General features: G+C 41.0%; 1 protein-coding gene across 1 annotated transcript in view; it reads left to right on the plus strand.

Annotated features, from left to right (window-relative positions):
- The window catches only part of NYAP2 (neuronal tyrosine-phosphorylated phosphoinositide-3-kinase adaptor 2), a 119,036-nt gene that overhangs the window by 52,352 nt on the left and 39,371 nt on the right, over positions 1–27,313 (plus strand). Inside the window, exon 3 of the mRNA XM_010568291.1 lies at positions 14,050–14,348. Coding sequence (XP_010566593.1) covers positions 14,050–14,348 — 299 coding nt within the window. The remainder of the gene's footprint in view (positions 1–14,049; positions 14,349–27,313) is intronic.

The raw sequence follows: 27,313 nt of genomic DNA on the forward strand, positions 1-27,313 counted from the left end.
GGAAAATCCCAAGGGGGTTTTCCGTTGTAAAAAAGTTATCGAAACAAGCCTGTGTTGCTAGTTGCTATGTATCCCTCTCACATGTCTAACAAAGAAACTCTCTAAGTTGTTTTGCCCATTGACCTGCCAGTCACTTTAAACAACAGTGGAGGCAAGCTACTTTGAGGGTCTAGAATTACTTATTTTTTGTTCAGCCTTCCAGGTATAAAGTAAAAACTATACAGATGAATTTTCCTTTGCCTTAATACAGCAGGATTCAGAGTCTATCGAACACATCACTGCAAGCTCAACTTAATAATAATCTGAGTTTATAGGCTCACTCAGCCCAAAAATAAATTGAAAGGTATTAGAATTAGTTTCTTGCAGGAACATTTTCTGCCACAGAAGTTCTAATGAGCAGGTAGCAGACAGACTTCGCAAGGACTAGAATAATAATAAAACACATTAGGAATGGAAGCTAGCAAAAAAAATGGAAAATGCAGCAAAACAAGAAGGAGCAACAATGGCCGTTATTCCCAAAGAATACTAATGGAATTATTAAATTAAGTATTGGAGCATTGTCACGAGAAAACAGCGCTCACTGAGGCTGAAGCTTTCTGCATAGGATGTGTAAATTGTATGCGTGGGAGGTATATGCATGTGTATAACTGTCTCTAAATGAGATTTTGGGCAGCTTGAATCTGAAGAACTTTGTTTTGTGGGTGATTTAGTCCCTGTTTCATCTCTCAATTACCTTGTACTTTGCAGTTAAAAGGCAGGACAGAGGAACAGCCCTCAGGTGACCAACTGACTGAGGAGACCTGTCTGACTCGAGTTCTTTGCTGAGCCACAAGATGCAGCAGGGCACAGACTGCTCCTCTCCAGGGACATCCTTAGTCGTTTGTCCAGCCATTCGTATGCACGATAGTCACACTGAGTGACTTGACTTGTACGAAAAGTTGACATCTGTTTATTTCCATAGAAAACAGAACTGTTTGTTGATACCCAGCTCTAACCCTTTAGTCCTGACAAAGCATATAAAGTATCAGCAGGAAGGGTCCAAGCCTGGCTTTCACAAAGGATGCAATGTGACTGTGATAATGGGACAGGGGGGACTGGGGAATGTAGTCCTGCTCAGGTTTCTCAGTTTTGTGGGGTTTTTCAAACTTGAGACATTATGTTGAATTTGACCCTCTGGTCTCAAAAGCAAGATGCTACTGATTTGATCAGCTTAGATGTTTGCTTCCTACAAGCCTGCCTCTTTGATAGCTTCATGACTTTGCAATCAGACACTTCCCAGCTGAAATAGGTAGTCGGTTCACATTCTGACAACTGATGTAAATGTTTTGTGGAAGTAATATCAATGTCTTTTAAATGACATCTTTAACTGCTCTCATTGTACATTCAGTCTTTAATTTCCTGGCTGTATTCCTGTTTTGTTTAATCATTTAAAAAAAAAATAATCCATAGACCTTCCTTTTTCTTTTCATTTCATCAGCCAAATTTAATGTTTTTGTCATGAGAGTGAAAAATGTAGGAAGATAGATGATTTCTAGCTGTCATTCCTATACTACTTGTGGTGTGTGCAAGTGGAAAGGTCTAATAACAGACTTAAGGATATGTCTGGCTTTCCTTTTTCTGGTATGCACTACTCAATTCTGATGAAAGTGAGGAATAAAATTAGTGCTGTTCATTTTCCTATAATTTGAAGCAATCCATTTTCTCCTAGCCTGAAATTCAGGTTATTTCCCAATCCCATTGTGTTCAGAACATGAAGGAAATGCTCATCTGTTCAGTCCTAAAAAAGAAAATTCAAATGTGGCTTTACCAGGTCTCTCTGCTGATGTGGGCTTTCTCTGACGCACATTGATTGCCTGTCATACTCTGTAAATCAAAGTTATATATCTACATGTCCCATACTACTACTGCTAAAAAGGGATCTAATTGTTTCTCTATTCAGCTTGAAGGGCAGTAAACACAGATTAATAAGCATATGCATAAATAACTCATATGTGTTATGGAAGATTATAAATTGCATTTATTTTTATCTGCATTTCAAGAATTACACACGCTAGCCTCTATTAGACAACCCAGTTTTGTCACTTGCACAGTAGGGAATCTCTCCCTAGGAAATATTTTCTTTCCTTGACACTATTCTTTCATGAGCCTTCTTGAAGTTGATCTGGGTCTTGGATCACAGCTATCCTAAAGATTTTATTGGATACACCTGTGAAGTATGAACTCCCTTTTAATATCTGAGGGTGGATTAAAAACTTCAGCTTGAATCACTCACAAACATCTACAGAACTCCATAGTTTTGATTTCCCAAGTTTTTTCTCTAGTGTCTTGCAGTTCTTAGATAGTGCTTAGTTTACCCTTCCAGAATCCAACAGCAGGATTATAAAACAGCCTTGGCTCTCATTTTAAGAGTGTGTTGTTACTCATGGATATGAAGCAAAACTTGAAAACATGACCACAGGTAACCATATAACTCGGAACCCCCAATGGGAAATATGCTGGTTTTACCCTTTACCTCCACATGGATTCTAGAAGGCACTTTTTAGAGCTGCAATAATGTAATTGTGCTGCTTCTACCTTTTCTTACCTCTAATCATCTGCTTTTGTTGTAAAGCAATGTGTCCGCTGGCTAAACAACTACATGCTGATAGGCTTTGTTTAACACTTGTCATTCACTTCTCAACTGAGTAAAAAATAAAATACAAATTGATTTTAGAGACCATAATAATGAGCTGGTCATCACCAGAAACGTTAATGTTTCTGCATGCTGTTCTAGGTAGCCTAGAAAACAATTTCCCTGGTAAATTCACAGAAGTGTGTGTGAAGTCCAGTGTGGTTCATCCTTCCTAAAACTCAGTAGCCCTTTACTACATTTAGTAAGTGCATGGCAGTGCCTATTAAAAGATATGTTGCCATGAGCTCTCAGTAGGACTTGAAAGCCCACCTGATCCAGTACTGTACATAATGGCCCAAAATGTTTGAGTCAAGGCTGCTCTGGTTTAAGGTTTTTATTGTGAGACCATCTTGAAGGAATTTTTTTTTGGCTTAGCATTACAAAACTTGAAATCGTGGGGTAGCCAGTGCAGTAAGCACACAGCAGTAGGCTTCTGTGTCCTGTGTGGGCACTGAGCAGCAGGGCAGGGAAAGGGGCATCATGTGTTTTGGAGCAGAGAACAACAGTATTTTCTTGTTGGGTTTTTTTTTTTTTTTTTTTTTAAAAAAAAGCACAGAGTTGAACAGAGTTGAATTGCTCTTACTAGAGACACACAGATATCCCTTTGTGCTGCCTAGTCTGCAGACTAGCTGATTTGGGCTGCAGTGCTTGGTGCATACATACAAGGTGTCTCTAAGCCCCTTGTTGGCTTAAGTTATTTTAAAGTAGACTGCTGCCTGCAATGTAGCATTGGGAGATAGAAAAACTGTTCATATTATGTCAGGGTTATGGTTTCTAGATAGAAGACTTTTCAAAGGGGCTTAAGTGACCTAGAAATGTATATACACTAAAATTTATTACCAGCAGCTTTGCAGATTTTAATAGTAATTCTTAGCGCAAAGAAAAGCAGCAACACATTATTTTTGGTTTGTTATCCTTTTGTAAAATGAGGTCCAGACTTTGTGCAACCCCGGTTGCCACAGCTCACCACCTCAATGCAGAGAAAGCGCTATTTCTTGCAAGCTCAGATACTTGGAACATGCCACTCAATGAATGACAGCTCCAAAGAGTTACCTGAGGAATAAAAGGAGTTTACACACTTTTAGTATGAACAGCACTAAGCTAATTGCCTCTCATGCAGGGAACTAAACCTGTATGTTCCCCACTTAATTTACCATTATACCATTGAACGAAGGTTACAAGGGTGTTTGCTCTGTGTTTTAGTGTTTTAACTCCCTAAAAAATCCTGACACAGATTTTCACAGCTTGGAAAACATCCTTACTGTTGCTTCAGCAAAATTTCATTTCACTGCAGCTTCATAGGCTGTAGTGATGATCCTTTCAGCAGTGTAACTAAAGGAGCATTTATGTCACTAATGGAGCATTTAAGTACTACCTCCCTTCAGTGTCAGAGCTTGTTGGATGTAGTTTTTACTCAACTATTTACCAAAAAGCTACCCCTGCAAGAAAAAAATAAACCCACAACACAGCAGTGACCGAAAAATAATAATTAGCTGAACATCCCCATTTGCAAAAGTAATTCTGAGAGTGATGAAAATCGGTGTGTGCTGATTTTTGGCAACTTTGGCAGTTTTTTATTTTTTATTTTATTTTTTTTGGCAGCTTTTATTGTAGCCGGTTGTCTCTGGTGTTAAATTCCCGTATATGTAGAGACCTTTCAGTAGTCTGCTAGAGTTACAGGATCTGGCCCATGAGCTATGTGTGTGGATACAGAGGAGAAAAGACTTTCTCCACTTTGCATTTGGATAATTCACCTTGATTTCTAAAGAGAATGCATGGACATGCAATGAATGTATTGGAAGACCTAAGTGTGGAATTGGTTCAGGGACACTCTGGGTACCTGTATACGTGGGACAAGCTACACTTTTGCTGGCTAGCCTCTTTCAGTGTCCTGACTGAAATCACTAAGTCTTAACCACTTATATGCCCATTATGCTTGCTTTTCACACACTCTGACGCGCAATATTAAATCAGCTCTGTTTCTGAAAATATAATGTCCTTTTTTACTTATCTCTCTGAGCAAATAACCAGTTTCTGACAACCCTGGCTAAGAAACTGACATCCATCAAGACAGGGGAAAGAGTTGTTTTATAATATTTTTCTAAATTTAGGTGTGAAGCATATTAATATTCTGTTGTGGCAATAGTAGTCACTTTGCTGTGGATAAAAAAGTGATATAAGCAGAGAGATTTTCAAAGCGACTTTGTATTGTAGTGAACAAGTCTCTCCAGGCTTTAATGCTGAGAGCTGTCGATACTGATGTACAGGATTTCACGTAGTTTTATTCACCAGAGTGAGACTATTTAGGGAAGAAGGACATACAGAGATGAGTGTACACGTCTGTGTAGACTGATTCCCTTTCCTCTTTTCTGGGTTTATCAAACCTGTGAAAAATGTTTCACTTAGGGTTTGGAGTCTTTGTTTAATTTTGCAAGGAACAGACAGATATTCATGCTGTCTAGTTAAATCACAAAGTAGTGATCGATAAATGAGCTGAAACCTTCCCTCCAGAAATCAGAAGGAACAGAGAGATGGTAATATGTATACTTAATAACACAAGGTTATTAATGCTAGCTGTGAAGTTAAGGCAATGGACTCCAGCAGGGCCGTTCCAGTGCAAAAAAGGATTTTCTGGTGAAGATTTCTAGGGGTTCCAGCACCTGTGTCAGTAAGGTGACCTATCCAAGAGAGCATTTATGTAGTTAGGGTGGGGTAAACTGCAGTAAGTTGCATTTCCTTGTTTCCTGTGGGAAGACCAGTGCAACACACAGAAACATTATAAGCCTTGCACTTTTTTGTAGAAACTTACACTGTGCATTTCACTTAAATAGAAATGTAAAATACAATTTGTAGATTAAAATGGATTTAGTTCCATTTAAATTGCTAATGTGCAGATGCTTTTTTAGTAACTACAAACTGACCCTGAATATCTATGAAAGCAGTACCTAAAACTGTACCTGGAATATTTGCATATATGCCTGTTGAAGAGAATGCAAATCCCTGAGTTTTGCCATGTGCTGAGATGTCTGGAAGCAAAATTGCCTTATATGAATATAACAGATCTGGAGTGGAGAGCTGCCAAAAGACAAGCATTTGCATAAAACTGTCCATTCATTGCAGCCTGCATCCCTGTCACATCCCTACTGTGACTGTGCAACTGAGACCTCCTCCCAGGCTCTCTATGGCAGGCAGTGCCTCTCCCTTTCTTACCTACTCACATGGCATTTATAAAAGAAAACAGAGAGACAAGCCAGCCCAGGGAATATATTTTGAACTGAGAGTTATGAATGACAATATTATCAGAAGAATTATGTAAATAACTGGAGTTTCAGGTCACTAGTTGAGCAAAAAAAATCTGTATGTTTTGCTATGGATCACACTTAAGTGAAATTTGGGGGGGGGTGTTCCTCCAAAACGAAATTTTCTTCTTCCTGTTCACTGCCAGATCAGGATTGAACTCCTTTCTCTTGGGGGCCAAAGGCCATAAGAAGCTTTTATTTAAAACCTTAATTTCCTTGTATTTGAGCTTGGATTTTAAAGGGAAAGTAGAGTCATGTTTGCTCAAGGGACTCAGAAGAGCATCTGTACAATCACTGTTTGAAATAAGCCTGAATCTGGAAAGGTTAGACACAGTGTAATATCTCAACAGGCACAGTGCACTTGGTTTACAAATCACCATTCTTAGAGTCCTGGCACATTTAATTCATTTGTCCAGGTTTAAGCTTTTCCCAGCATCTGATCCACAAAAATGATTTTTTTATTTTTTACAGCTTTTCCTTTCATTACAACTCTTCGACTCAAAACCAAAGAAAAATTTTATTACAAAAGTCCACAAAAATTACTTTATATGTTAATTTATTCCCATATCTCATTGAACTATTTACTTAGCCACAGTTGCGCAGGCAGAGTGGAGTCTGCGCCATGTGGTTTTCCACTGAATGTGACAAAAACACAGCCTTGTTCTAGCTCCACCCGCTTTTGACAGGATGCAAAACCCCACTCCATTAATGTGAACATGCATTTGCACTCAGTTTAAACATTGCATATGTTTGATGTCTAATTCTAGGTGACTCTGAACATATGAGCTTTCACTTACTGGCTTTTAGCTGTGCATCTCCCATGCAAAATTAAAAATTTCTGTAGTCATATAAAAGCACAGCACTTTTCACTCCTGCCTGTTAAGTGTCCTCTGTATTCAGAACTTACAGACCTTTCCATATACATCAGTTAGTCACCAGTGCTACGTGGGGCTGGAGCACTGGAGACCCTGTGCCCCAGATACAGTAGCAAGTGTTGGTCCCCTGAGGAAAGCAACATCAGGCCATTGTGGATGTTCAGCCCAAAGTACTCTTTGGTAGTTCCCAGTTTAAGAGGCAGCCTGCTTAAGATAGAAGGAATGTCAGTGGATATAAGAAGTAGTACCTGCACTTCTGTTCAGACTCATGAAATACAGTTCTGTTAAGCTCTCTGTGGATCAGAAAGGTCCTTACTCCTCAGTTACTCCTTTCTAAGCTGTCTAGCTTATGTTAGATTTGTTGTAAAAATAGCATACATAGTTTTTATCAGTTTCTTATAAAGTGTTTCCGGTTTGGGTTTGGTTTTGATTTTTTTTTCCTTTTTTTTTTTTTTTTCCAGAAAACCCCAACTATTGCTAGCATTTTCCACTTTTTGCATTATGAAAATAGTTCACTGTGGAGCATAGCAGATCATCATTTGATATTAGGTTATCTGGCATCTTACGGAAAACCTGCTGTGGACAGTCTTGGTTAGTTTTGCTTTTATCATCCATTGTGCACTGCATAGGAGTTACAGCTGTCATTTGGTTGCTTACCAGGGACTCAGTTAATCTTGCAGTGCAGCCACAACATGTGGTGGTTCAGTTTGATATGGAGAATCTTCTGCATGCAGGATTCAGTCCTGTTGTGGATGGCAGGAGCCAGACTCTCAACAGCAGCAGAGTGTGCTGTTAGGGGTCTGTTACATTTATAGGTTGGCTTGAAAAAATTATTTCCTAGGAATAATCTAGTGTCAGACTATGTGGGCACACCTCTGCAAGAGGTATTGCTTAGAACAGATTCGCAAGCAACAAGCAATTTCTGCAAGGCTTCCTAGTTATTTCAGTGTGATAGTGTAGGTACACAAAGAGGGAGTGTCAACTCATTGCATGTTTGCAGGATCAAATCCTGGGCCTGTGGGTTTGACAAGTGTGATAAAAGAATAATTTTATTTTATAGCACTACTGTATTCTGTGTCCTGAGAGGCCTGACTTCTTAAGCAGCGCCTGATCTCCTACCTCAAAAGCAGAGGCATATGGCAGAGGTAAGATGTTTGATGTGCTGTGCAGACATGTCAGCTGCTCACTTTAGATAGTCCTCCAGGTGCACAAAATTACTCTAAATTTGACCTTTGTCATGATCATTTACACTTTAGCCTGTACCTAAAAGGATGGTAGTAGTATCCTCTGGATCTTGATGTAAGATTGTCACAAGTCATTTGGAGTCTTTCGGAAAAGTAGTGTAGAAAAAAATCATGTATGTATATTCCTTGGGAATAAGGAGGGGGAACTCTGAAGTGTGATTTTAAAAAAATAATAGAAAAGTGCGTAATTTGTTTGTTTAATTTCTATAATAAAAATGGTGTAGATTTGTGTAAAGCCATACTTACAGTGTAGTTCCTGAATCCGTGAATGTGATCTTGCCCTTCTTTCTTCAGTATTACATTTCATGGTCTTCTGAAATCATGTTTAGGGGGATAAAAATAGTATATCTTCTGTTTTTTGGCATCCAACCTCTACTTTACAAATATAATTTATGCTAATCTTGAAAGTGCTTCTCAGATACAAAGTAAAATGTGTCATCCTTAGTATTTGTGTGTATAATTTATTCTGATGGGGAATAGACATTTCAAAGCCATTTCAGCCCTTTATACTCAGAACATTTGATATGAGCAGAGGAGCTGGGTATTCCTTGCTGTAAGAGTAAGGAAGTGGTTAAAGTAACAGTAGCTATTCTCTTAACCCAAAAATGGTAGATGCATCAAGGGATGAACTGCTGTTTGCTCAATCAAGCCAGCTCATATACAATCCTTGAGTTAAGTATTTTTATTCCTTTTGTATTTTTGCTCATGATTAGTCATTTTTATGATGGACTTCTAAAAATCTTCCTATGTAACCACAGTTAAATTTTGTGACTTCTCTTTTCTTCAGTCTCTGACTCAGATGGCTTCCCTGATGGATTTCCTGCATGTCATGGGAGGGTAGCACTGCGTGGGTTTGCAGGTCCCGAGAGTGGAGAGGCCTGGTCATCCATGTGCATTGTTTGCCCTGTAATTCATAGGTCTCCCCACTTCTGCAGAGGAGACTGCAGAGACTCCCAGCTTAGTTTCTGCCAGCTTCCAAACCAGTATCTGTGAACTGAGTCTTCCACAAGCACAAGAGGAGTGAGCAGCTGCTATCAAAGTGGCTTCTCCTGGTTGTCTGGAATTTCAACACTCAGAGAAGGACAGTGACCTGCTGTGGTCCCAGACTGGCATGTATCACAGCAAAGAAATGACAAAATACTTTCAAAGATGCCACGTCAGCAGCAGAGTACATTCCCCTTCCTCCTGCTTAGGAGGTCAAGTCTCACGATCAGGTGTAGTTTGCCTTTTGAACTTGTGGATAAAAAGTCAGAAAATCTCATGTAAAGGAGCCCAGGAAAAAAAAAAATAGAAACTGTACAAAGATGAGGAGAACTACCAAGTGGTTCTTGGTGCCTGAGGCGTGAAACTAATCCAATGTAAGTCTGAACTGATAAGAAAATTTCTGGATGAATACCAAGGACAAGGGTAGATAGATGACTGGGAAGAAAATGTAGCTGTAAGGTATTCTGATTTTATAGGACTTAGATATTCCCCAGAATTCTCCTACTCTTTATAACTGCACTGAGGGATTGAATATTACATGTTGTTTATGGTTAAAGCAGTAACACCAAGTGAAACAAAAGTTTTCACACAACTATTAATTTGTTTTCCAGGAACTAATTCAGTTTCTGCCTGGACCAAGTAATGAAACTTCACAGCAAATTAAAACTGTTATTTGCAATGCTAAGTAGGAGCAATGCAAATTAAAAAGACCACACCGACTGAGGCAGGCAGTCTCTGGATACTTTTTCTTTGTCATATATTTTTCAGCAATGTGATGAGAAGTTCTTTTTCTTAGTTTTCTAACTTAACAACTTGAGAATATATTCCTAGTCAACAGAAACGTTATGACTCACGGCAAAGCAAGGTAGAAATGACCTTGCCTGTGCTCTGTCCATTTAGAGTATTTTCTGTGTTCATTTTTAACATTTAGCCTTCCTCTTTAACCTGCCCTCTTGGGAAGTGTAACAAAATGAATAATACAAAAGACTTTCCCCTCAGTAGTTCTTCAAACACATAAACATTTCAGTTATTCCATGCTGTAGTTTCATCAATGCTCCAGTATCTACTTGATAGAATAGAGCAGGCAGAGCACAATAAGCTGAGCTGTAATGTGTCCAGGACTGTGATGATTACAGTTTACGTGCAGGCAGGCTGATACGGCAGGTAGGAACAGCAAGGTCAGTATGGCTTTATGCTAGCCCAGTTCTGACCTCAGAAATCTCAGCTGACAAATAAAACCTGTATTGGAGGTATAACAAGACTCATCAGGTCCATCAGTTGGAGCTCTTGTTCATATTTTAGAAATGAAAGCTGAAATCCACCATTACTGATTTAAGGCAGGTCCAGCCATTTGGGTATTTGTTGTAACAATTCAATTCCAGTACCGTGTGGAAGAGGAAGAGGGATGGGTAGCTTGCTTATCTTCCAGTGCACCCAAGGAGGGAGCATGTAATCGCAGCGCTCGATCGTCTATATCAGACTTGTTAGGTAGGCTTTAGAGAAGCCCTGTAAGATGTTTTTGAAAGGATTGTTGCTTCAGAACACTCTTCTTAAGGGTGTCTGGAGCCAACCTCACTGCACTGCCCTTTTTCCTATCCACTGCAGCATCAGTCACTACACCTAGGCAGATGCCAAAGTGCATTTTCAGCACAAAGTCAGCTTTGCTGTGTGTAACATGAATGATCATATGATTAATTTTTTTATTGTATAATTCATGTCTCTCTTTGTAGACAAATGTTTTGCATTTTTAACAGTTAGTTGAATGCTGTACATAATTCTCTGTCAGAGAAGCAGTTGAACCTGGCCAAGTTCAAACTGAAACTTCCCAGAGGAATAATCCAAACCTGTATTTCCATATATATTAATAAACTGTGTAATACTTGCAGCAACTTACATAATACAGTTTGAAATGAGATAGACCTCATTATCAGTACAATGAGGAGCACAGAGGCTCTTTCCTGTCAGAAATAATGGAGTGAGATCTACACAGTTATTTTCCCTCGCTATCTCTGTAGTCATTTATGCAGCAAGGTTTGTATAAATCTTTCTTGGCCTGTTGTGCTGTAGTGGGACATACACCAGTCCCAGCCAACTCCTGTGGTTGCAAGCAGGAGGAGTATATAAATAAATCCTTTAATTCTGTCCCGTTTCATGATGTAACATCAGCAGCACTGTGCATTGCAAAGCTGTGTTGCAGAAGTCCAAATGGAGCTTCAGCATGCTGCTGCCTGAGAGTAGGGGATGCCACATTCGAAATCTGCCATCCTGCTTTTGTGCTTATGCTCTGGAGTGACTCCTTTCTCTTTGCACCACAGTGGATTTCAGTCTGTATTAATGAGATGTGAACTTGGCACTCCATCCATTGTTATGCTTGCCACTTGCTAGTCAAGCTATGCTAGGAAACACCCACTGCCCAACACTCAGGAATCGCTACTGGGATAAGTAACAAACCTAAGCCTTTTGTGATCCTGGTCGATGACCAGGGTCCACGACCAAGAATTAGAGGCTGGTCTTCTTCAGCTTGGGATTTACAGTGCCTAACCATCAGCTGAAGGTTGGATCCTATGCTCAAAGAGAAATGGACTCTCTTTCAAACGTGGCTGAACAGAGGAACATGGTGTCCTGCTGTTTTTGTCTAGTAGCTGAGCAGAGGATGTAGAAAAGCAGGACCAGATCTACTTCGGCCATAAAGCGGAACAGCAAGGTCTGTTCCCATCTGTACCTTCAACCTCCCTCTGACCTGGCTATAGGCTGTTTATTCTGGAGTAAGTGTAGGAAGCAAGTAAGACAGGTTTTCATCTGTGACGTTGAAAGGAATTCAGTAAAGAATTAAAGTTATGGGAAGGGAGGCAAAAAGAAAGGATGTGATTTAATTGTTTAATGAGATAGTGCATTTAGCCGCTGGACTTATATTTTGAAAGTTTTTATTTCTGGAATACAAGATGCAGCAATTTGGCAAAAAACCCATGCTTTATATAAACGCAGTTCTGTGCATTCTTAGGAAAAGGGTGAATCCTATCACCTCAGTGGAATTTGCGCAAGTCTATCCAGAACAGAATCTGTTCTATAGTGTGTGGTTTAAACACCTCCACACAGCAGTGAAGTAAATGCACTAATTAAATAGTGTAACCTGATAAGAATTTTAATGTCAGAGACATGGCGAACTGAAATTTTGTTTGCTAAATGTGATTTATCCAATGGACTTAAGGAAGGAAGCAGACTCCCTAGCTGCATTCTTCAGCATGTTTGGATAGTAATCTTCTTTAAATAATGTGACAGACCCTTCTCATAGTCCAGCATCAGAGGATTATATTATTTTCAGAACAATTTATGAAAGATTAGTAGAGGCATAGTTAATAATTTAAATTAGCTACAGGTTTTTTATTAATCTTCAAATTAATGAATTCTACCTTTTGATCTTTCTGGCTGCAAATCCCTCTGGAATTGATGCCAGTTAGGACTTGGTAATAACTTGGTTATGAACATGGATCAGTGTGTGCATATGCATGGCATACATGTGCGCATGTGTGTGTGTACATGTGCAGGTAGGTGTCAGTGCCCCTGGAGAGTGGCACACGTTCAGTTACACCTGTTCAGTTGTTACCAATTTGGGAAGTGGACCTCTCCACTAGTTGAAATCAAATAAAAATGCAAGGATGGTAGTAAGCACACAAAGGTTCTGCTTTATCACGTATAAAGTTTTGCGTTGCATGGTGCCAATCTGATGCTTTTAGGACAATTAGATACAGCTTGTGTATTACCTACAATGAAGATGGGGACAGTATCAGGGAATGAAGTGACCTTACTCTTCACATGAACCATTGCAAAATATTCTTGTCTTTTAAAGAAGGAAGTGTGTTCCAGCACCAAATAAACTGCACCAGCCCAAGGCAACATTGCATAGGAAACTTAGAGGAGCAGACTGACCCTCCTTAGAGCTTCATGCCGTGTGAAGGAGAAACAGGAGGAAATTAGGGCTTTCCGGGACTTAACAGTTCTCATACTGACATTTCTACATGCCCACAGTGGTACTATTTCAAACCTCCTTGAAAACAGGCCCATGTTGACCTGTGTGTGTTGCTGAGTTTCTTTGCATAGTCCATTGAATTGCCTTAATTGAAATGTGCTCTAGGTTTACAGTATAAGCATCAGCAAGAGCTGTTTTTCAGAACTGATAAGCATGCATGAGTAGCAGGAATAATACCAGGTTCTCCGTCCTGCCATCCACAGTACAATGTAGTACTTGTTATGACAGCACTTGTTTCAGCTGAGCTTTCCTTCTTCTGTAGCTGTGTTTCTGAATGGCTGGAGGTTATTTTCTTCCTGGTGTCCCACAGCCCATTGCCTTTTCATCTCCTGGTTCTGTATCTTACTAGTCTGATGCTGCTCATGTTGCAGCTTCACATAGATTTGATGAGACGATAATGTTCAGTTTCCTATATTCAAGTAATTTTTAGAGCATTTCTTTCTCTTATGATTCTGTAATCTGAAGGGAAATGATTGATTGGACTGCAAAAGCCTTGTTTCCCGAGGTACATGAGTGTCTGTAGTCAAAGACGAGTGTGGGGGAGTGCGGATCAATACACGATGTTGCATTTCTAAAGCAGTATTCTTTGCCCTACTCATAGTCTCTTGTCTTCCTGAAAACTTGGTTCTGACTTCCGATGTTTGAAATTTGTTCTATAGAAAATTTCTAGTCACAATGCTATGAAACCTGAACAAAAGCTTTTCTCAATTTCTTCCTGTAAAATTTTAAGTGAGTGCATAGCGGTATATCTGTGTTTCAGTTGTTGGCAACTTATGTTGAAAAATAGACTATTTTAGTAGTCATCTTGTTTTAAGAAAAGATAAGAGCATTGCTTGTTTCTAAATTCAAAAGTACAATCTGCTCATCACAGGCAGAACTGAGACCCTGGTTCCAGGTACAGTTCAGGCAAAGGTGAATCATTTACTTATATGCATATTTTCTCTTACAGCATAGGTGGAGAGGTAGTGAGAGGAAATGAAGGAAGCTATGTGGGGAAGCATTTCCGCATGGGATTTATGACAATGCCTGCTCCTCAGGACAGACTGCCACATCCTTGCTCCAGTGGCTTTACCGTGAGATCCCAGTCTCTTCATTCTGTTGGAGGAACTGATGATGAAAGTAGCAGCTCTCGTAAGCAGCCACCTCCAAAACCTAAGAGAGACCCCAACACCAAACTGAGCACCTCATCTGAAACAGTCAACACTGGAACAACAAGTAAAAGTGGGAAACTACCGGACAGGACTGAAGGTAAACACTATAATTCTTTTGAGAAAAGGTCTTTCATGACCCAGTGTTGAGATTATCCAGTTGATAATCTTGCATTTAAGAATTACCTGTATGTTTCCCCATCTGTGTAACAGTGTCAGCACAGATATCCTAGATCACTGTTCTCTAAATTTTGGACCAGTGGGTAATTGCCGACCTTTGACATTTCTCACAGAACCTTACCACTTATATGGCCTGGTTATAGCCTGGGGAATGAGTTGAATTTATTCAAAATGAAGGGAAAAAAGGATTGCTACCAGATGACATGTAGGACAATGTTACCTGCATGCCAGCCAAGGACCGCTCACATATCACTAGTACTGTGCAAACCACAGCTTTGGAAAGGGTCCTCCTCAACAAAGAAGTGAAGGGCAGAAATTATTAAAAAGAATACTGTGTGGCCCTGAAAATCTACAGCAAGGAGATTTTTACCATCCAATGGTAAAAATTGTACCTGAGATGATATAATGTATTACCCAAAGCTTCTGTTTGCACATGAGACTACATTTTCTCTTCCCATTCCTCCCAGTTACGTTTCAGCCAATGCAGCATTCAGAAGAAAAGAAACAAATGTGTTGAATAAGGATATCGCTTCCTTACTCTGAACTACTAAAGATGAGCTAACGCTATAGGGATCTTCTCCTTTCTTTCTTCCATGCTGGAAATGCATTTTGTGCAGCAGTAGGACCAGCTGTACTCCCCGCTAGGAGAGATCAGGATGACTCTGCTTCACAGTGTGAACTGTAAGAAGGAACCCTTAGGGACAAATGGTTTTGATCAGTGCTGGTCTTTCCCACTGCTATGTTACATATGAGTTTTGACATCCTGTACAGTATGTTGTGGTCTTACTGCATATCCTTTTTGCTTGTTGTTGTGGCCAGGAATACGCTAGTTACATTCATGCTACAACTCCTTTTAAGCAAATCTGATTTTAAAACCTCATCAGTGATCACAAAGGTGCAAAGGACTGTGTAATTCAATGGGTGGCACATACGTCTGCAATTGTGAGGTTGAACACAAACACTGAACAAAACTGTAGATTTATTTATGCTGTTGTTGGTAGTTACTTTGCATGTGACATTTACCATTACTTCCATAGCTTGTCCTCTATAGTGACCATTACATCAACTCTACTGAACCAACTAACATGACAAATCCAAGCATTAAGTAGCTGCCCTTAATAAAAGCAGCTTACCACAATTTTACTGGACTAAAGCCTACATAGAAATGATTCAGATTTGTGCCACAGATTTAAAATCTCATATCAGAAGGTCTTTCAAGTCTTTCATTTAATACAAAAAGAGAATGCACAGCACAAGATTCTCGGTCTGATATGCTCTGATGTGAAAAGCAGGAGCTCTTAAGTTACTCAAAAGTTCTTTTAAAAAATACCATATTTTAAAATATTTTTATAATTCTTTAATGTATGTTAGCACTCTTTCTTCCTGAGTCTGCACAATCAGAATTACTAAGGCTAAATGAAGTTTGTTGTGCAGGCAGTGCAGTAAGATAGGCTCTGACATTTTCCAACTTGTTTAATGAAAATTCCTGCAAGTGTGCATTGAGTTGCACAGTATATTGTGCTTATTGGTGTAGCTGACCTTGGCATTATCTCCAGGATGATTAGTAATTAGGTCTGGTTTACATCTATTCCCCAGCCCTTTTCCTCATTTACTGAGAAGGAAGAGACTTTGACAGCCTTAAAGTAGCAATAATAATAATGATAGTGATAATCAAAATACATCCAAGTATTTTGCCAGTCTCACAGAACTTATGGCAGACTCCTTAAGCAGTCTGTGTCCTCATGAAACTAGATCTCCAGCATTATTATTACGGAAGGTTCTGAAAATTCTGCGTCCTTTCCCTCATCTCCTGCTGCCATCTGATACTTGACACCAAGGACATAATATGTAGTCATGCCCATTCTGACAGCTTTCAAAGTCTGAAATTGTTTGACATTTCTGTTTCCAAGGCCAAGCACCACTTTACCTCCTCCCACTCTGCGCAGGTTGAGCTTGATCTATCTGATCGCATGATGGTTACAAGTGGTACACATGGTATTGTAGCAGTGTTCACTTTGGATAATCTGTATGGCAATGGTACTACTACACCATAGTATTAAGTATTGCAGAGTGCCTTGGATTCATTTTTATAATCAAAAGCTGAATATTCATAGCAAGATCTTTGGAAAGAACTGATGAATGAGTAATACTCCACCACTAGCATAAAAGGTAGTACCTAAATGTTACCTTTTAGTGTGACTAAATGCCTTTTATGTAATATTGAGAACCTCTGTGATACTTAATATATGACCTGTATTATATTCAGTCTGCTGGTTTATATGTAGTGCAGCAATGGGCACTTTTAGACTATCACGAAGAAGTTCCTGGAGATTTTAAATTGACAGAACCCTTTAACCATACCGTTGGTTTTGTGTGTTCAGAATATCTGCCCTGTTTGTATGTGTCTGGTTTTATATGTACCACACTTACAGGGGTTTCACCAAAGAGTTTGGTGCATGGGAAGTAAGATCAGATTGTAGGGGTTTTTTGAAGCAAGCAGTCAAATTTTAAAGTCTGAGATATACTCAAGAGTGGTACAATATGGTGTTTGGATGAACAGGCTGGATTTCTAAAATGCTTTGCTGTTACCAGCAGGGCCTTTGTTATCACCCGTGCACTCCAAGATAATATGTTTGTTTTGATGAAAGAATTTTCACAGTCATCATCTGGCTAGCATAGGAGTGCTTATATAAAAACTGTGGTTGTACATTGATGAGGACATCTAACGACGAGCAGAACCGGATGAAAGTCAAAGTTCATTATCTGCAGTATTGATTTGATACAAATATTAAACCAACTTTGTCACAGAATATGAAATTGTTACTGTTGCTCTACAATTAATTCCCAGCAAATTTAGTACCTGAAATTGTGTCTAGCTCAAAGAAACCTGTGAAGCTCTGATTCTGCCAGTCTGTTTTTTATGTGCAAGTGGTTAAGTTTTTCCAAATCTAGTAGTTCTCATTCTAGTAGCAGGTTTTGAATTCAAGAAATTGTAAACCTGTATCTTTCCAATTTCAGGTGAGATGATAGTCCATAGGGTACAATGTTCATATTCACCTAGAAAGGTCTTTGAAAGCTCAAGTCCAAGAACATGCAGGTTTAACTTTCAGTCACTGTTGTCTGTACTGAACCCAAATATTTGTATATGTGTCTCACACATTTGCATGTACTTGTGGTATTTGCAGGCTGAACGGCTACAGATTTTTCCAGGAACTATGGAAAACAATGATGAAAACCCCTATTTTTCTCCATCAGTTATTGTGGAATCTCTACAAAGGAGTTGTCACAAAATTGTTCCCAGTTCTTTTTTTTTTATGGCAATGCAGAGTAATTCAGACTATAATGTTTACTGTCTGACCCTATCAGTCCTTTGAAAAGGAATTTGCTACATTTCCTAGGCAACCAGGGACAGCCTCACCACTCATTTTTATTAAACATGTTTACATTTTGTTTTTTGATAATGATCCAGTTTATACAAACAAAAGCAGTTACTGATGGTAACTTTTTTTCTGATCATCGTAAAGTCAAAATATTGAATCCATCCCATCATAATAACTACCATAACATTAGATTATATATTGAATATGAGTCTGATTTTACTGCAGAAGTGGCAGAAGAAATTTGGTCATAAGCTTGAAAGACCTTTTCCTCCTGAAGTACAAATAACATCAGTAACAGCCACACCAGCTCTGTACACTTGTCCTATAAGTCCTCTTGCTTGCAAATTTGTGGGATCATGAGAATCTTCTTTTAAATTGCGACAACACATATTAACCCTGTCTCACCATGCAGCAGCGTGATAACACTTTGGTTTGTGTGTTTTATCCCAGTCTACCTTGGCTCTGCCTGAAAGAGCACTCTCCAGCCTGAAGGCCTCATTCTCCTTAACTTGACTTTAATTTTGTTGCTGTGTTTCCACACTTTTGTGTCCCTGCTTATGCTTCAGTATTCCTTCTTTACTCTTCGGCTACCTCTCATATGCACCCACTGCACGCCTTCCCCCCAATGCATTTTTCCTCCATGACAGATTTCTAGAAAGTTGTTTTTAAAAACGTGGGTTGTCTTTTCTGCAGAGTTTTCAAACTCTGGTAGGAACAGCAAACAAATGTAGCTATGCCCCATACATCACACGTTGGAAGTGAGAAGTGAACTGAAAAGGGTAATTTTAAATAACATTTCAGTATGGAAGGCATATCTAATCTTGATCCTGAAAGGCTCTTTATTGAGAAGATGCAGGAGTTTAATTAACTGATGTGCCTAATCTTACAGAAAGAGGAATTAATAAAACAGTATAATTGGTGAATGTAACCAGCCTCAAGCAGTGTTTTTTGATATGATCACTGCATGTCCACCAGAAAAGCTTATGGATCTACCGCAGCGCAAACATAAATGAAGAGGTGTTAGTGCATTGCATTTTGAAAGTTAACTTGTTGTTAAAAATCTGTTTAGTAATATGGATGATGGCTCCATTATATAAATATATGCATATAAATTATATATAATATAATGTAATTTATGTATACATAAATATACACATGTGTAATGAAAATGCAAGTTGTGTGTGCTTGCATGCACATGCAAACATGTGCACACAAATGCAAATTAAAACTCACATTAGCATTTTCAAAATGCTGTTCATGGTTGCAATTTTGCTCCTTCCAGAGCCCATGGGAAGTTTAGGTCTAATACATGAAAATGCTTGCAGGGATTCCCACCTCTTGAACCCACTCAATTTGTTTAGTGTTTTCCTTTTGAGTGTCACGTGTGGAAGAAGATATCCTTCTTGCTGCTTGCTAAGCCTATGCAGTGGAAGCCTCTGTCTGTTACTCAGCAATCTCTAGAGGTGGGCAAACTGTAAGGAAAATTTTCATCTGGAGAAAAGCAATTACAGTAACTGTAACTGGGGTTGCAGTCTAGCTGGTCTCTCTCATAAATCTAGTTTTCTGTCAGCTAGACTGGCGACTCTGCATTGTATACTTGAACTTTTGCTACTCTCATTAAACAGAACTTGGAATAAAGGGATTTAGCGCTTTTGCTGGTTTTGTGTGGTGCTGGTTTCCTTTTATTTCCTACCTTAGATAATAGTGTATTTAACCTGAACTTTGAAATAGTGTCCTCTGCAGTAACCACGTCATGTCCTTCCTTATAGCCAGATCTTATTCCCACATCTTTTCATCCGTGCCTACTAAAGGAAGAAATATCCCTAATGAGCCCTATTCAGACCTAATGAGTCTAAGGAGCCTGACAGATGAGTTCTGGTGGGTATAGCTATGGGCAGTTTAAGATGCTACTGCTTCTGGGCTGTTTGCTTGGCCTCCTGCCAGATGTGACAACCCAGTGCTGAGGTAGCTGAATGCGATATTTTAGGGACACGTCTTTGAGACATGGGTGCTGCTGCACCACCCTGCTGCTGGGCAGGAGCTGTGGCAGGGGAGTGGGGTGGGCAGGTCTGGGCAGAAGCATCCTGTGGCAAAGCCTGTCAGCCCTGTGTAGCGAGAACAAGACTTGTGCGGATGGCTCTTGCAGTGCGCTTCCTCTTAGTGAGGGCTAGGCATCACTGTGGGCTGCGTTGCTGCTGCAGTGGCGGGGTGTGGGTCTGAGAACAGGGGCAGGGCCGGCTGCATGGCTGCGGGAGGATGGGCCGTGCTGCCTCCTGAGGTCCAGCCTCCAAGGCATCCTCCCAAGGTATGGGCTCCTCAGCCAGGTGCTCGGCTGGAGCACCCATGTGTCATGGTGCCTGTGAGGCCCAAGTGCTTACATGTTGTGCACCGTATGGTTTTTTAGCTCATTTTCTTCTTTCCTACAGCCTGTTCTGTACTTCAGGCCACAGCATTTTGACCAATGAAAAGCTGCAGCTAGTGTTCACGTTAGCTATATAGGTATAATGCAAGCTGGTATTCAGGTATGTGTAAAGCAGCATCTGTTTTCCTCCACATACTTTAATCTGATTCTCGATCTTACTGCTGCATTACCCATTATTTTTTGTACACTGTTATGTACCTCTTGCAGACTGTGAGGCTTGAGGGGGCTTAACTTGAAACTGTGCACATTGGGAGAAGACAGTTGGCAATGATGGAGGAAAAGCTGGAGCCAGCATCCTAAGACACTTGCCCTGTTGTCAGCAGAGTGAGGTGGAGTTGGCTCTTAACTACCGTACATGACTCCAGAGAACTGCCCTGCGGGTCCAGGTGGCACTGGGATGGATACGGTGCCTTCAGCAGCACTAGAGCAATGCAGTCCCTACTAGAAACCCAGCACTTTCCCTTTGTTCAGGCCTGCATCTCGAGAGCCTCCTTGCTGCTGCAGTGGTTAGAAGGCTGGAGGGCAGCACTGGCCTGCCTTTGATGTGGTACTGTGCCCAGCAGTGCCTCTGCTCATGCAAAGGCAGCTGTGTTTGGCCCCTTCAGTTGCCAAAGCAGCTTGTTCCCACTGACCTGCACTCTAGTGGGAAGGATGCGGCAAAGATTTCGGTCTAATCTCTAATGTTTAATAGCTTAGAGATTTTCAAAGGCTTTTCTTTTGGGGGTGGTAGTGGTAGTTTTTCAGTGTTTGGGGGTTTGGTTTTCTTTGGTTTTGCTGAGATTTCAGTTTGCCCCTCCCTGCAGCAAGTCAGTTTTCAGATTGCAGCTCTCAGAGCTGGGTTACTTTCCTGTGCATACCATCTCCTCCAGCCCTTAATCTTTTCAGGTCTGTTTTCTCATCCCTCAAATAAGGGAGGGCAAGAGGAAAGGGAGGAATGAAAGCAGCAGTTCTTATAGCTGTTATAATAGCTTTCTGCGCAGAACAATGAACACAATGTGATTTTTGGAGGGATTTATAAACAAGTTTTGAAGCCACAGAGGGAGTATGTTCTTGCCCTCAAGGCACATATGCATACTCATTAACGTTAATGGGAGTTGCAAGCATTGAACAGAAAATAGACCATGCAGTGGTAAAAGACATGAAGATCTAGTTACCCACTTGGGAATTGCATTGTGCCGAACACTTGGCGGTTGGTACTTTAGCTATGTTGTGCTAGTCTATCCTGTGTACTTAGTGTCTTTTTTTTTCCTTTTTAATTTAACAAAGTTGCTTTATATATTCTTCATCTCTCTTTTCACATTAGGATGTTGCTCATTTGCTGAAAGACACTGCACCTGCAGAAAAAAGCACAAAAATTAAATGTGCAGCTCTCCTACAGTCCAGATATCTCTCTGCTCTCACGGGTGATGGAAGCTGTGATGTTCTTGATAATGGAAATGCCTTAATAATGCGAGTTCAAGGAGTGTTGTGTTGATTTACCAGTTTGACTGCAAATGCAGCCAGTCCAGGAGGCTGCCTGCCCTAAGCTGAGGCTAGTAAACCCTGCTAAACACTTGTGATACCTGCTGAGCATGTGGGCTTTTTTGCACTGTGTGCTCCAGGGCTCAGGAGAGTTTATAAGGCTGGTTGCAACCCCAGGCCCAAACTGTGCTTGTGAATTCATGCCATTCTGCCCTGCAATTAGCAAACCATCTAGGACCTCAAAGCAGTGTTGGGTATAATGCAGAGATGCCGAGTAGGAAACTTTCTCCAGGCTGCTGCCACCCTGAGGTCCGCTGACTGTATAGGGTCACTGTAGTCCCTGGACACACCAACAAGGCAAGGAAATGTGAGCCACTTATTCATGCAGTCAGCTGGGATCTAGGAGAGAGTATTAGTGCAGGTTTCACATCATATGAAAGTCACTAAGCTGCTTTTACAGCCAACCCAGCCCTGGAAGTACTTCAGCTGTGCTCTTGAGGTATATGAATCAATAATCTTTGCTAGAAAGACCACAATGAAGAGAGGGTCTCTGAAGAAAGCTATCATGTGGGTGCTCTTGTCCACTGCACGGTTAATTTGCAACCTCGATAGACAGCCCCCTATGTAACTGGAAGGTTGTGGTGTCAATAAATTCATTCATTATCATCAGGTTACTGTATGTCAAGCCTGGAATACTGCTAGAAAAAACTGTGAATCATCATATTTGTGACTGTATTTCATTTTTATTTTGTTTATACCTCAGGGAACCATAATACTGGGCCTTCTCAGCATTTTCACCTGTGAGCTGAAATACTATGAAACACTAGATTCTTGCATTATTTTACATCACTGAATGGCTCTGAAATCAGGGCCAGGAGAGCAGGGGAGGAGAAATCCAGGTAATTCTCTTGCCTCATTTTGACAGCTCTTCAGAATTTGTTAAGTGAAATGAAATGCCCGTGAAACTACAAAAAAACCAATTTTGAAGTACCTGTACTACACTTCTGTTTTCCATACTGTCTTTGGCATTGTCTGTTAAAGATGTTGCGTACAAATGAGTAAGGGCTTGAGGGATCAGACTGAAATCCTAAAGTCCCTGTTTACTCTCAGAGCTGGTCTGTGCTAATAGAGATGTCTGGTAAAACTCATTTGTAATTTAAGGGAAAAACACAACACAGCTGCACTTTTTATTCCACAGCAAATACATTGGATTTCCACCTCTTCGTCTTACTTTATTTTTAACTGGTGCCCTAGTTCTGTTCTCACTTAAGCCACCAAATAAGACAGATCCTTATGGAGTGAAGCATGACTGAGCTCTCAAAGCATTTCCTGCCAAGAGGTTGATACTGGGGGGGCCAAGCACCCTACACTCACGTTGGCTTTGCTGGGAACACACAGTGCTTAGCAGAATCACATCCCAAGAGATTTAAGTCTGGCTCCAGGTGAGATCCTGTCATGGCTATCCCCTGTTTCATTGGTAATTTCTTTCTAATGACTGAATATAGTAGTCTTGGTTGGTGCACTGATTTGCTGCTTTCATCTCTTCCACTTGGGTTAATGCTGGATGACATCAAGCAACATATGCCTGATATGCTACAACTGTGTTTGGCACTTCATGCTTTTCATTTTGTATGTGTGCAAACAGTGCTGTGTTGGGATAATGTGCACAGCAGTGACAGCTCAACAGAGCACAGCTTCCTTATTGCAATGCCATCAACTTGCCTGGAGGTCACAGTGTACCAGCCTGGGCTTTTCACAGATGCATGAGGGGAAAAAAACAAGCACACACAAATTTTTGGGCTAATTTTAGTGGCAATAACTTTGAACTGATGTCATGTCAAACAAGAAGCATATCTCCCAAAGTCCACTGTGATTTGCAGCTGGCTGCTGGTTCAGGGTGGGGGGAGGCTTAGATGTGGGAGATAAAAAGCTGGAGCATGATGCACTTGACATCATCAAGGGGCATAGCTTAATATCCATTTCCAGTGCAGTAGTATAATATTTGCCATGGCTTCCATAATTTCTCTGAGGTAATCATGAATAATACTCTGCCTTCAAATTCACAACTAGCTTGCATTTAACGATTGAATAATTCTAGCTCCTCTTATGCTTAGTTGTAAAGCAAAACCAGTGCTACAAGTACAGGATGCTCTGAGCATAAATATACCTGGAAAAACTCAACTCTGTGTTGGGAGCAGTATAACCTTTGGATTGTTGGCCCTAACAGTGCTTTGTGGGATGAAGAAGATTCCTGGCATTTTCCCCTCCATGCATGACTGCAAAGGGAGCTGACTCCTATTTCCTCTTGGTAGAATACCAAAGGATGGTTTGTCTATAAACCTTGCCTTAGGATCAGTGTGATGATGCCACAAGTCTCCTTAATTGGGTTAGTTTTAATGGGGTTAGGGTTTTGCTTATGACAATAGAAGTCTCTCAATACTTGGATTTTGGTGACTAAGATGGTAAGTAACCTTTTGATTAAAAGAAAAAAACCCAAAACAAACACACAACCAAAAAAAGCAAACGTACAAATATGCACCAAGCACAAACTTGAAGCTGTACCACTAGCATGTATTCAAAAACTTGGTGATATGGAAGCGCAAGGTATTCTGTGGTTCTGAATTACTTGTCATTTTGTGTTAAAAATGAGATAATTTTTACAGCTGTTGTTGATAAATATCTGCAGTGACTAATTGCTGTAAAGTCCCACTCCTGCAAGTACATGCTTGCATGTGAGTAAGTGCTATGCCAAATGGAGACTTCTGTAAATAATACTAACCATCTCCCAGTGGTTTAAGTGGAGGAACCGGACTCTTCACAGCTCTGCCACTGGCTCGGATGACCTTGAGCATTTCCCTTGGCTCTCAGTGTAAAATAGAGATAGTGACAATGGCTTCGGTTTTTGAGGTAGTTTGCAATCAACTTATGATCAGAGTATTTCTGCTCGCAGTCAAAACTTGGGCTAATGGGATGTGCGTGAGTGCTTTTGTGAACAGCACTGTAGAAAGAGGCTTTTGAGCGGAGAAAGGAATACGTGAAAAAGACTGTCCCTGCTTAATGTGAAATTTCAAGCATCTGGCAGGGTTTCGTTTGTGAAGTCAGGGCATTCACTGCAGAAACAAAGACTTCAGCCAGCTGCTCAGCATAGGAACTGCTCAAGTTCCCTTTCCCAACCTCCTGTTGGTATCACTGATGCTGCAGTGTGTGAATAAGGATGGCAAAATCTGGGCTGCAGTTATGGTCCAGCTCTGTGAAATGCTGAATGCCATCAGTTTACAGCACAGACGGTCCCAGGAGACGGTAGGTAACAGCTCCCCTCAGAGCTTAGGCTGTTCTGTGCTGTCCTGTACCACAGGCTGTGCCTCAGTGGTCTGGATTAATTCCTGCAAAGAGCTTTGTTTCTGAGCAACAGCAAAACAAAGCAGGCTGTGAATACTGGGTTATAGCAATAGCTTCTGGTTTCCTGTGGTGGTGCAGCTGCTCGAAGTGTGGGTGCATCCCTATGTCCTAGTGACAGTGGGAGTAGACGCTAGTTCAGTCTTCATGGAGAGGTTCAACAGCTGCAAGATAGGACAAAAAGGAACATTTCTTGCAATGAGAATTTGCTTGGCAAAGGAAAGGATAAGAGATGTTATCTGAGAAAGCTGACTAGGATAACAGTTTCAGCAGTCACTGGCTTTTCAGCGGCAAAACCAGCATTGGCTTGTCCCTACACCAGTGCTGTTGCGTTCTGCACTTAGTTGAACCATTAGGCCTGGCTTAGGGGCTGTGCTGTAAGGTTGGATAGGTCCAAATTCTAAGTAAATGGGAAGAAGAAGGGAAAAACGGAAGGGGAGGAGAAAAAGGGGAAGAGAAGAGGAGGAGAGTGCTGTGTGTGTGCTCGCTGCAAACACAATGTGGGAGAGACAAGGGGAAATAATAACACAGTTCATTCATGTAAAGAGCTTTTGGGAGCAAATGGTGATCTTGTCTCTCTCTCTCTAGTCATACTCTGGTAGTCAATGCCTGCTGCTTCCCTTAGATACTGGCTAAGATCTTTTAGCCTGTGATAGTGTTCTTGCTTTAATTGCCTTTCATTTACCTCAGCTTTCCAAACATATTTGTTAGAGAGCTTCACTTTTCCTCATTTTTCCATCTTCTGTCTTCTGCTTCTTAGTCTTTTTTCTCTTTTTTTGCAGGGTGCTAGTTGTTAATCGAGTCTCTTTCTTGTTCCCACTAGTTCTGCCTGTGAGTTGAACTGAACAGGTTCTGCAGTTGCGGGTGAGGTAGGAACAGCTTTTGGCAGCAATTCCTCTGTTCCTTTCTGTGCTCCATCTTTGTCTTTTCATCCTCCTTCTCACTTCTCAGGTGGCACAATGAGGTTAAGCCTGGCATTTGAAACAGGAGGGGGCTCTCCCAAAGCTTGTCTGGAACTGCGTACAATGCTGTCAAAATGGTACTGTACGCTGCAGCCATACCGAGTGAATTTATGGTGATTAGGCCCAGCTGCATGACTCTTATAGATCAACGCTATTATAGGCTCTACTAGTTTCACTAGACCACTCTGCAAATAAATGCAAGATGAAATGATAGATGCCAGGCACACAGAGAAGCTCTGAGTGGGAGGCAGCTGATAACGTGTGGCTTGTCTGTAATTTTGTCAACACTTTATTTAGAGTTGAGGAGGAGACAGTACTCACCCCTATGGAGATGGAAGTAAAATGAATAGCCATGAGACTCTTTTCCTAAAGCCAGTTACACTCGAGTATTTCAGTAACACTCAGCCTCTGACCACGGAGCTGCTACATGTCCAGGCACTGCTGCCTGCCTGTGAGCTGCTCTGACAGTGCTCTGTCCACTTCAGCTATCATCATATTCACCCAAAAGGTGCTCAGTGAAAACCTGCAGGAACTGCTTCTGCAGGGTCACCTTGTGTCCTTTTGGCAGAGGCAAGAGTGCCCCTTTAGATGAACTCTTGTTCATTGGGGCTCATTTGCTTTCTCCATGTTCCTGCTGTGGTGATTCATTTGACCCCTGTGATCAACCCTGTGCTTTGTTTTGAAATGCGAGCTCCACGGCAGAAGGGCCTGCCGGATGTGTCATTCAGCAGCAGCAAGAGGCTTTTTATACAATGGCCCTGAAGGAAAAGAATTATACAAAGCCCACAAAATTTCTGGGGGAGAGGAGGTTAATGAAATCTGCTGGTTCCTTGTCGCTGGTGGGAGACGCAGAGGAGGCACAGCAGCATTTTTGGGGCTGCCCTGCCTGTGGAACAGTTGGATACAATACGTTTCATGTTGGAGTCTGGGTGTGGTTTAACCCCAGCCAGCAACTAAGCACCACACAGCTGCTCACTCGCTCCCCTCCCTGGTGGGATGGGGGAGAGAATCGGAAGAGTAAAAGTGAGAATGCTCGTGGGCTGAGATAAAGACAGTTTAGTAGGTAAAACATAAACCGTGTGCACAAGCAAGGCAAACCAAGGAATTCATTCACCACTTCCCATGGGCAGGCAGGTGTTCAGCCATCTCCAGGAAAGCAGGGCTCCAGCACACGTAACTGTTACTTTGAAAGACAAAACACCGTAACTCTGAATGTCCCTCCTTCCTCCTTCTTCCCCCAGCTTTACATGCTGAGCACAACGTC

The sequence above is a fragment of the Haliaeetus leucocephalus genome, unplaced genomic scaffold, assembly GCF_000737465.1.
Source record: "Haliaeetus leucocephalus isolate CR32 unplaced genomic scaffold, Haliaeetus_leucocephalus-4.0 Scaffold240, whole genome shotgun sequence".
Classification (NCBI taxonomy): domain Eukaryota; kingdom Metazoa; phylum Chordata; class Aves; order Accipitriformes; family Accipitridae; genus Haliaeetus; species Haliaeetus leucocephalus.